Source organism: Aptenodytes forsteri, unplaced genomic scaffold (genome assembly GCF_000699145.1).
Source record: "Aptenodytes forsteri isolate BGI_AS27 unplaced genomic scaffold, ASM69914v1 Scaffold100, whole genome shotgun sequence".
NCBI classification, from domain to species: Eukaryota; Metazoa; Chordata; class Aves; order Sphenisciformes; family Spheniscidae; genus Aptenodytes; species Aptenodytes forsteri.
Window position 1 is genome coordinate 1,544,800 of NW_008796216.1, and position 10,907 is coordinate 1,555,706.

The window sequence follows — 10,907 nt, forward strand, 5'->3', positions numbered from 1 at the left end:
GGGGGGGGCGGGGGGCGCCCGGCCCGTTACGGCCGCTGAGGGCGGCAGCCCCGCTGAGGGGAGGAGCGGCCGCCTCTCGGCGGGGGGCGGGCCGGGTGGTGAGGGGAGGGCGCGCGGAGCTGGCTGGGCGAGGGCATCTGTCGGACGTGCGGCCCGTGCGGACGGTACTGGCGGCGGCGGCGGGGGGGGGGGGGCGTCGGGCGGCGGGCAGAACTCCGGCCCGCCGGCCGCGCTTCAGTGTCCTTCAGTGTCCTTCAGTGTCCTTCAGTGTCCTTCAGTGTCCTTCAGTGTCCTTCAGTGTCCTTCAGTGTCCTTCAGTGTCCTTCAGTGTCCTTCAGTGTCCTTCAGTGAGCCTTCAGTGTCCTGCGGCGCTGCTCGAGGGTGTTTGTCCAGCGGTTACTCCCCACTCTTTCTCCTGCAGCTGGGACCCACGCCGGGTGGGGGGTGTGTGTGTAGAGGGGGTTTGTGTCTGGCTCTGGGTAGGATCAGCAGGGAACCTGAAGAGGAATTGCTGTTTGGAGTTAAAGTTTTAAAATTTCTTGGGGTAATTTGCCTTTCATCTCCTTCAAACTCTTCTCCTAGCTCGGGTGGTGGAAGGAACGGTTTTTGAATCCAGACTTGGCCTGAGTCCCAGTAGAAACCACACGCTGGTGAGCAATTACAGTCTTGGGACGGTCTCAAGACCAAACAAGGCTCAATGCAGTACAGGGCTTGTGCTGTAAAGTCATTCTGTGTGAGCTGTGTTCAAGGAACAAAGCATTGCTGAGAACTACTTTGGGGTCCGCTTTCAATTAGGAAGAAAGTTTAAGAACTTGCAGCAGATTATGAGCTTGCTGTTAAATTCACTTACTTGTTTCTCACTGGAAGGCCAGTGCCTGAATTGTTTTGGACAAAATAGTGTGATTTTTTAATACAGCGATCACAGCAGTAGCTGTCACTCTGACAACTGCCTGGGTGAGGTCCAAGGAAGGTCCGATGCACTAGAACATCAGGAAAGTTTGTGATTTCTTTTCAGGTCCATTATTGCTATTCAAGAAAGATAGTGCACCAACTTTGCTACTCTTTCATGACTCACTGCTTTACAAAGGGGTATTCATTGCAGAGCAGTAACAGAGTCACCAAAGTACTTAGCAACCCTATGTAAGCGTTCAGCCTAAACCCCAGAGTCAGTCCTTAAGCAGTGCAGTTCCAGGAAAATGTAAGCTTTTTCTTACCTGGACAAAAAGCCTCAACCCTTGGCCAATCCTCACAAGGAACTGTGATGAACAAGTACAGGTTATGTTGATACCTGGACTTCTTTCCACTGACACTTGCTCTGCTCTTCAGCTTTCCCAGTTGTTTGGAGTGGAGCACTGAGCTGACACTGACAAGCAGGGCTCTGGCTGGGCTGATTTTTATCAACTCTACCTCTGCTTCGGGGAGAGGTCGGGGAAGTTTGCTCTTTCTGCTTACGCTAGCCTGTCCTTGTAGTGTGTTTCCCTGCCTTGATCCCATGTGTTGGAGGTTAGAATGCTTGTCCAGTCTGTGAGGGCCCAAGTGCAGTTCTCCTCTCTGGTGGAGTTGAGATAGTCATCTACTTCCTGAGCACCAGGGAATGAAGTATTTTTGAAGTATGGAAGGTTGAGAGCTCTTTCTCTTGCTATACTGTAACTCATACACTTACGGGAATCCGAAATGGAGCGTAGGTTATGCTCTTCTGTGTGTAGGGCCTGGTTAAGGTAGCTGTGATAAGGCACTTCTCTAAATGCCTTGTTTATGTGTTCAGGTATTAGGAATCTAGCTAGGCATCCAGCAGCTCCAGACTAGATGGCAACTCTAAACCGTCAAGACATAATCAAGTCTTTATTAAAAAGCACATATTTACGTATCAGGAGAACTTTGTTGCAAGAGACTGAGGTGTCTGGGAATATAGGCATTGCCAGGGCTAGATGGAAGCTGAGCAGCGGTTTTGAAGACCTGTATTTTGGACTGGGGCACCATGTTTCTCCTGTGAGTCCAGCCCCTAGTAGAGCAATGGCTGTTTGCTATAGGGCCTATTGAAGATACCACGCAACACAAAGGACTTCAGTGGAGCAGGCCAGGGATGTGGTCTGCCCTCTCGCTGTTGGACTGTTTGTTTGTGCCTCTTCATTGATGCCTTTGGGATTATGGCCAGATTCCACTTTATGGTTCAACTGTGAAGTCTATGCAAGAATAAATAAGCCTGCCTGTAAACAGATAAAACCTTGGCTTAACGATGAAGCACTCTGTTAGTCTGTGACTCTGTCTTCTTATTAAATCTGCTTTGTTCTTCCTGGGACCCATTAGTGATAAGAATACAGTGTTAGCTTTGTTTCCAGCACCAGGCAAGCTCACATTAGCTGCCGAGTTCATACTATGGCATGTGACTGCACTTATTAGGGAAATTTGAAAGGATGAAGTGTTTCATCCCAGTGTCATCATCCAGTGGTCTGACTTCAGCACCCTGCTGCTGTGGGCATTGACCAGGCCTTATCTGCCCAACAGATGTCACAGTCTTGTTTGTTTGTTTTTGATTTTAAAGTTAAGTTTTCAGGGGAAATAGGATATAAATCCCTGTTACAGTTTAACTGTTGTTTGTAAAATTGGAATGGGTCTTAAATTGGTCCACATTATCTGTAATGGATATATTGTGATTTGGCTAATGGTCAAAACAGAACTAGCTAAATATGGAAGTCAGCAGGCCTGGTGAAATATATGTTGGAATATATGTTGCTGTTAAAAGCTCATATTTGTAAAGGCACAGGAGCACGGGGCTTTGAAATGTAATGTGAGGTTTGAAAATAACGCTGGTGTCTCTGGGTTGGCGTTCTTGTGAAACAATTCATTTGACATAGTACATTTTCAAGTCTCGTATGACGTGGATACTGTCACAGAACACCAACTGAAGAGATTGCATCACTACAAGGTTAAAAATGTATTTATTCAGGAATACCCTACAGTTCTGCTTTGGTTGTAAAATGCTCGTGAGCTTTTAAAGCTATGTTAATATTTTTAAAGATAGGTATATGATTTAGTAGATGCTTATTATATTCTGTCATGATTCTTTTTTGAATTGCTGCATGTTCTGGTAGTGTGTACTTTTTCTTTTTTTCCAACTAATCCACAGGAAACTTGGTTGCATCAAGCCCAAGTATCTAGGCCTTGATTGCCCTTCTACTTTCACATTCATCTAACTGTATTTAGTTGTTTGGAGTGGAACATTTTAAATGCTAATTTAAAAAATGCTTCCTGTAAGATTATCATCTTGAATTTATCAGGAAACAAGAACTCTGAAATCATGGCGGGGAAACCCAAGCTGTACTACACCAGAGGAAGGGGGAGGATGGAGTCAATCCGATGGCTGTTAGCAGCAGCTGGGGTTGAGGTTTGTACCTTTTTTTATAAAGTGGTCAGATTAATCTGTGATTAAAATAGGTATTCTTTAGAAAGGTTTCCCAATTACATCTGTGCTTAGAGGTAGGCACAACATCACATATTGTGATGCAGAATGCTTGGATTCAGTGATACACTCTCATATTGTATTTAATGGATTCCTTGAGCAACAGTTGGCAGTAAAAGGATTTTAACATACAAAGAGAATTGTTAAGTGTCTTTTTTGAAACATACTTTAAGCTGAGATCTTAAATCCTTGCTGCAGACCAAAACTGTGTATCTCTGACTTTCTCTGAATGCTCATTACTTCCCTGTGTCTCATGATTGTTCTCCACTGAAAGACCATGCGTACCACATGAAAATCTTTAGAACATGTCATGGTTTAACAGAACATTATCTCCAAACAAAGTGCTTTTTGTTCTTTGGGTCAGGACCTGAGTAGGATAAATCAGCAGAGTTGCCCTGAAGGCAGTAGGGGAGCTATCCAGATTCACATCAGGTGAAAACCATAATTTCTACATTCAGTTTTTTGTTTGAATACAGTGCTTTGAAACTATTTTCTCAGAAACTATTTATACTCCGTTGGAAATAAAAGGCTTTCTTAATGGTGCTCATTTGTGAATGTTGCTGACAGAGAAGCTGCAGAGCAGGAGCACTGAGGAAACAAAGATCTTGCCCTTATTCAAATGTCCTTCTCATTTAAAAAAAAAAAATGCCAGCAGGCAGAAAGAGGGAGATAAATGCTGCGTAACAGAGGCATAACTTATTAAAAATTTCTCAATATTTCACATGGCATCAGCTGCTTTTAAGTGAATGATTTGGTGTCTGTTAATTGTTCGTGCAGGCAAGTAGACTGGTCTTTATAATGAGGAAGCTTTTTTTGAAGTGTAAAGCATTGACCATTACTGTGGTGTTGGGGACACTGTAGTCCTGGGTTATTTGCTGGAGCAGAGATGAAGAGTCGGAGTAGGAGGTCAACACAAGCATGAGAAGTATGGGGAATAGTGTGGAGAGGCGGAGTCTAACTTCCAGACTTCTTCCACTTCTCCATTGCCTTTGGAGTGACGGAGTGTTGTTTTCTATCATTGCTTTTCAGTTTGAGGAAGAATTCATAGAAACAAAGGAACACCTAGAAAAATTACGCAATGGTGAGTCTGTAAACTGTACCCTAAACATAAATTCACACCAATATAGCAAAAGGACAACAGGTGATATTTTTATAAGACCTCCAATATGATGTGACCTGTAAAGAGAAGATTTGAGAGACCTGCTTGCCTGTGGATGCTTTCATCCCTCAGAATTGAAAATGCTTTGGTGTATTACCAGGTCTCTTCCTCTGATTCAGTGTAGTACTGAGCAGTCTGAGTAGTTCGCTGCTTTTTCTTCCCCAGATGGATCCCTGCTATTTCAGCAATTGCCCATGGTGGAGATGGATGGGATGAAGATGGTGCAGACTAGAGCCATCCTCAGCTACATAGCAGCAAAGTACAACCTCTACGGGAAGGACCTGAAGGAGAGAGCCCTGTACTGTAACAGTGCATACTATCCTTACTAATACTTTTCTATGATTTTTAATATTTATGAGAAGAATATTGCTGTGAAATATCTGCATGTAAAGGTGCATATACATCTGCCAGTGCATTGTCTCCTCAGATCCAGGGATTGGGTGAATGGACTTTGTGATTGATAAATGATTGTTAATTGTCAACATAGTGAGAATGTTATGGCCACCTTCAGGCTCATTTGATTTCACAGAGACCAGAAGTGCATTAAGTTCCTGGGCAATTGCAGGACCTTAATACAATAATAAAGGCTAAGTATGCCTTTTTTTTTCTCTTTAAACAGGAAAACAGTAGGAAAAACTACAGCTGCCTGCAAAAGTGAAATGTCTTTAAGTATTCTAATTTCCTTTTTTTCAAAATGTAAAGAATCTTTCACAGCTGATTTAAAAAAAGACATGCTCAGTGGCTTAACGCTACTGAACATTAAACAATATTTTCCTAATATTACTTTATGTAAGCTGTGGATACTTTCCATTGTCATAACTAAAGGGTTAATGCAAAAGCAAAAATCCTTATTTACTCTTTCTTTAAAAAGAAAAAAAAAGTCACACAAAAGTTCAATTAAGTCCTTAACCTAACTGACTGCCACTTACTGTAAAGGGTTTATTCTGTGATAATGGGGGGGAAGCTCCAGAGATTGTGGGGATTATTATGGACTGGCATGTCTGAACTGGCAACTGGTAGCTGGGATCCTTTCATGATTAGACCTCGAAACTATTTTTTTTCCTCTAGCATGGTTTGCATATGTGGTCTTTTCTCCCACAGCATAGTTGAATAGATTATCAATGGAAAACAGTGTGAACTCCACTTTAAATACATTGGTTGCAGATTCTTACTTATACCTTGCCTGTTGCAGACACTGTGACACTATGATCTTTAGATCTGTGCTTTGAAAAAAACTGACCAGGAATCCAAGTGGAAGAACAAGAAAACAAACTAATGTCTTAGGTTACATTCGCTAATAAGCATTTTAGTCAGTGATCACTTCAGCATTGTAGTTTAGGAAAATAACCAAAATGGAATGTTCAAATGATAAATGTGAAATAAAAATACTTGTTTCAGGATTGATATGTATGTGGAGGGAACAAGAGACCTGATGGGAATGATCATGTATCTCCCTTTTCACCCAGCTGACGCACAAGAAGAGAAATTTGCCTTAATCATTGAACGAGGTACAACCAGGTACTTTCCTGTTTATGAAAAGGTAAGTGATAAATCACCAGTAGTCCACAAAGACAGTAAAGTGGGGTACAGGTTCCCCCCGCCCCACTCCCCTGTCCCCACACACCTACTTTCCAGAAGGCAAGTGACAGTACAACTCTGGAACCGTATGATGGAGCCAGTATTCAGCAATGTGAAAAGAGGGTCACAAAATAATACCGGGCTGGTTTCAGTACTGAGTATCTTTGCTGTCTTCTTGATGACTCCTCATAGAGCAGATCCTACTTTTTAAACCTAGCTAGGTGGCTGATAGCTCCTAGCTTTTTGCATAAATGCACCGTTTAAATACTTGTGCCAGCCTTCAGAACTTAGTGCCTGAAAGCGTAATATACTCTTGCTGTTCAAAGTTAAATATAATTGTGCTTTATAATTAAGGACCTAATTCTGTGATCTTTCTCAAACCCATTGCTTAAATATGTTATACTTACAGACTATTACTGTCTTTTTCTGAATCGCTATTTGCATATCCTTAGGTGTGCACAGAGGCTCTGCAAACAGGATGTATCTGGCTTAAAAGCATAAAGCAATTATTTACTGGCTAGCATGCAATAAAGAGTTAGCCTCTAATGAGCTACGAGGTAAGGCATTGGTATGCTTGCCACCCCCATAGAGCACATGAAGAGTGTTTCTTGGCTAGGCAAGAGTTGGTTAGTGGGGGACGGGTTGTTCTTTGCTTCTCCCTGGAACATAGCCTGGATGTAACTGAGTTGCCATTTTCTACCAACTTGTTGTTTGTTCTGTTTTGTTTTTCCCTTTAGGATATTTTTTTTTTTTTTGGTGTTAACATTTTCGTGTTTGAATTGAGCCAGCTGTGATCCTCATCTTAACTAGCCCACTTCTGTTTTTAACTTTACTTTTGTACCTTGTGTGGTTTTACTATACAGACTTTCTCACAGTGCTTTTTCAGAGCGAGACAGTCTCCTCGGACGTCTGTGCCAAGGGTACAAAGCTGTGTTGTTTCAGAGCTGAGCCAGGTTTCTAGCTTGAATCCTTGGTTCACAGGCAGCTGAAGTCCATTCAAAAAATACAGGACTTGATGCAATTTCACGTACCTCTTTATCAGAGCCTGAAATGGCACAAGCGAAACTCACAGAGGCTGCCCTGTGAAAAAAAATTATTGCACACATTAATCTTTCAAAGATTTGAAGTCTGATGACATCAGTATTTAAGTTATTAAAAAATAAAGAAGCAAATTAGACACCAGTATCCTCCCAACCTGTGCCTAGGTGGCGTAAACTACTGTTATGATATGTTTTAGTATGTACGCTCACTGGAGGAAAGTCTTTAAAATAATCCTTGTTCACTTACGGTAAAGACAGCTAAACTTTTCCATGATTTTTAGCCTAGTTAATTTTGTTAAAATGATTAATAATTTTCCTTCTGTACCAGCTGTTTTAATTTGTCCATTGATTCAGCTTAGCAGGGTTTGCAGTCCATGTGTTATGCAATCCTAATAGAAAATATCCCTAGCTATGAGTGTGCACTTTAAACACTCAACAGCCAGATAGAGCGGCAAAAGGTAATTTAAAGCACTGCAGGCAATCTGTTTCTGATGCTCTGTTTGGGAGTTTCCACATGGCTTTCGTAGATAAGCTGTGGTGGACCTTGTTAGAGCAGTATAGGAAATAACTACATGAAGGTATCAGCCTTGCCTCTGTCAGAGGTTACTGCCTCTTTTATAGTGAAGTTGGCAGATGGGACTGGAGAAGGAATTGGCTTCCAAAGTCACAGACTGATGTCCTAGTTTTGGTGCACATTTGTTAGTTGTTTAAGTAAGTGTAGCATTAGAATATATTAGGCACAGACATGTTTCCTTCTGCTTCTGCTACAAGGGTGATAATCTTCAGGAAAAAGGTAAGCTGGAGAGCTGGTTACTGCTCTGAAGCTGTGCTGCAACATTCATCACAACTTGTCTATTACAGCTATTAGTAGCGTTGGTGGGCTGCGATTCTTGCATCAGCAGTTTGCCATGAAAGAATCCTTCCATACAGGATGAAGGGTGGAAAGGCTGTGTTCCTTCATTCCTGACCTATTTCAGACTATCATCAGCAATCTCAAATTTTGCTGAAACATCTAGGAATTCACTTGACTTAAACTACAGGTGAACTGTCTTGACTACCTCTTACAGTTACTGTGGTCCTGTTTCTTTTCTATGTCTTTCTTATGGGACTGGACTTGCTACAGCTACCTGGCAGTAGGTTAGAGTGAGTGATAGGTCCGCTCACACTGAAACATGAGTTCTGATTTAATTTTTTGTTGTGAGAATACCTATCACTTTCTAACTTTACAGATTCTTGCATGGATTTGCTCTGCTGTGTATTTTTGTAGAAATCTGTCTGTAATGAAATACCTAGATAAAATTGTTACATCCTATAGGACTTTTTTTTGTTCGTATTTTGTAGGCCTTAAAAGACCATGGGCATGATTATCTTGTTGGCAACAAATTAAGCTGGGCAGACATCCATCTGCTGGAAGCCATTTTAATGGCAGAAGAATGTAAGCCTGATATACTGTCTGCATTCCCTCTGCTACAGGTTAGTAATCATCTGATCTCAATATGGAATGCAACATAATAAATAATAAACACTGCCCAGTTTTAAAAGCTAATTGATGTTTAAATCTTTTGAACCATTGTACTACGTTACTGACAGTTCTCTGGTCTACTTCTGTTGACTACAACAACCTGAACACACGTGCACTGCCTTGCCCCCGGAGCTGCTGGGGGCTCGCCTTTCTCCAGCTCTACTTTTCCCAGCTGTTCTCAGCCGGCAGGAATTCGCTACTAACGCTACCAGTTTGGTCCTGTCGATGTCTACTTCCATGTCTTCAAATACAGCAAGGAGCATCAGGAGGGGAAGTCTGCGGCCTGTTGTGTCTGCAGTTCCTGTCCTTTTCCTTTTGCTAGCAAAATTATATTTTGAAGAAATCATATACAAGAGCTGTTAAGTTTCTTACATCTTGTCTTCCATGGTGCTTTGCACTGAGGTACTTGTGTCCTTGCCTCTTTTTTTGCCCAAATATATCTGCAGGATTTGGATTCAGGCTGTGGTTTTTACTTTTTCTTTTTTCTTTCTTTTTTCTTCCACCTTTACCAGATGACTCTTAACTCTTTAATAGTAATTTCTCCCATCCCCATCTGGGAAACTAAGGTAAACTTTATAGCACCAGCATTGCGGATCAGAATATTCACACCTGGATTTTCTTTTGACTAATATGTTGTAGGTGTGGTTTTGCTTTTTTTTTTTAATGGAAAATGCTGAGGGCTGAGCTGACTATAAGGAGCTGCCTTTCTCGGTTTAATAAGTATGTCTGAGAAGTAAAAATCCAAGTCACCTGATTTCTAAGCTATAAAGGATGGAATTATAATTTCCTGACTCTCATTGGCTTTACTGCTGCTTTTTACAGGCTTTTAAAGGAAGAACAAGCAACATTCCAACAATCAAAAAATTCTTGCAGCCTGGCAGCCAGAGGAAGCCACCAGCAGATGAGAAGTTTATTGCCGTTGTGAAGGAACTATTCAATATCTAATCATGTGGCTACTGAAGATAACACAACTATAGTATATTATCAGAGCTGTGCCTTGTAAGGGTAAACTGCATAGATGTATTCTGTAGCTTGCATCATACAGCCAGTCACATGCAATCATTGAAACAGAATACACTTTTAAATTAGAGTAAAAGGCTAATTTGGACCTGTTGAGTCCAGAAAGTTGTATTTCATGGAGCAATTATATGAAATCTATATAAAGCTGATACTTTGTGGTTTTTTTACTTACAGTACATGCCTGGTAGGGTAAAAGGTTTCAGCTGTAGCTTCCAGAGTACTGTAGAAAGCAAGCCCTTTTCCCCTTCCCCTCCCCATTTTAATAAATTGCAGGAGGAAAAGCCACTCCATAAAAATGGGTCAGTCATTTAAATTCAGGCCTAGAATCTTTTGTTTGTGCTCTCTAGGTGGTCTCCTAGATCAAAGTTCACTATCCCCCTGCTGTATTTCACTGCTGTAATACGTTTATGGGCAAAAGTAAGAAACTTGATTAATCCCCACATGAATCTCACAGAAGAGATTTTATTCACGGAAAGATCAAAGTACGTGTTTAATTAGCTTGATGTGGTTTTCATCCACTGAAACCACCTATTCCCTTGCTCTTCTTTTTGCTACTTGGCTAGATGGTCACAGTGAGGAAAATGCCGCTTGACTTTTTTTTTGTACGGTTTTACCTTCTTCAGTCACTTCCCAAGTAGTTGTAAAGAGAACTGCACTGGCTGCTTACCTTTTCAGTAAAAGACTGGGCACCAGTGACACAGCCAGGAGCAGTCTGAGGACTATCAAGAAGGACTACAGAGCCCTGGGAGGGGTGGGAAGGGACTCAGGAGCACAGGTAGTTTTTTCATCAGTCCTGCCGGTCAAAGGGAAGGGGTTTGAAAGGGCCAGTCGAATCTGGCGAGTCAACAAATGGTTACGGGACTGGCGCCACAGCCAGGGGTTCGGCTACTTAGACCATGGGACTCACTTTGAGAAACCTGGTCTACTGGGGGCTGATGGGGTCCATCTGTCAGAGAAGGGGAAGAACATCTTTGGTCATAGGCTTGCCAAGCTGGTGAAGAGGGCTTTAAACTAGAGATGCCAAGGGAGGAGAACCTCAATCCATCCCACTCCTACCAGTTTGATGCCAGGGCCAGCAATAGATGCCCAGAGCCTGGAGAAGGAACACAGGTCAGCAGGAGAGCGCCT

At 42.1% G+C, this 10,907-nt stretch overlaps 1 protein-coding gene across 2 annotated transcripts; it reads left to right on the plus strand.

Annotated features, from left to right (window-relative positions):
• The first annotated feature begins 90 nt into the window (after positions 1-90).
• On the plus strand, positions 91-9,928 carry LOC103906622 (glutathione S-transferase). Of its 2 annotated transcripts, XM_009288570.2 has the most exons (8): positions 91-164; positions 583-650; positions 3,279-3,385; positions 4,490-4,541; positions 4,785-4,917; positions 6,018-6,159; positions 8,579-8,710; positions 9,582-9,928. In XM_009288570.2, the coding sequence occupies exons 3-8, from the start codon at positions 3,299-3,301 to the stop codon at positions 9,702-9,704; spliced, it is 669 nt and encodes a 222-aa protein (XP_009286845.1). In that variant the 5' UTR covers positions 91-164; positions 583-650; positions 3,279-3,298; the 3' UTR covers positions 9,705-9,928. The 2 variants fall into 2 exon arrangements, with proteins under 2 accessions (XP_009286845.1, XP_009286844.1); XM_009288569.2 differs by lacking the exon at positions 583-650.
• The last annotated feature ends 979 nt before the right edge of the window (positions 9,929-10,907 follow it).

Excerpts from the sequence above, each read along its gene's own strand:
- LOC103906622 (XM_009288570.2), top strand. The coding sequence starts at position 3,299 with ATGGCGGGGAAACCCAAGCTGTACTACACCAGAGGAAGGGGGAGGATG. Across the intron at positions 4,542-4,784 it reads CCTAGAAAAATTACGCAATG|ATGGATCCCTGCTATTTCAG; the intron begins GTGAGTCTGTAA and ends TTTCTTCCCCAG. Across the intron at positions 4,918-6,017 it reads GACCTGAAGGAGAGAGCCCT|GATTGATATGTATGTGGAGG; the intron begins GTACTGTAACAG and ends TACTTGTTTCAG.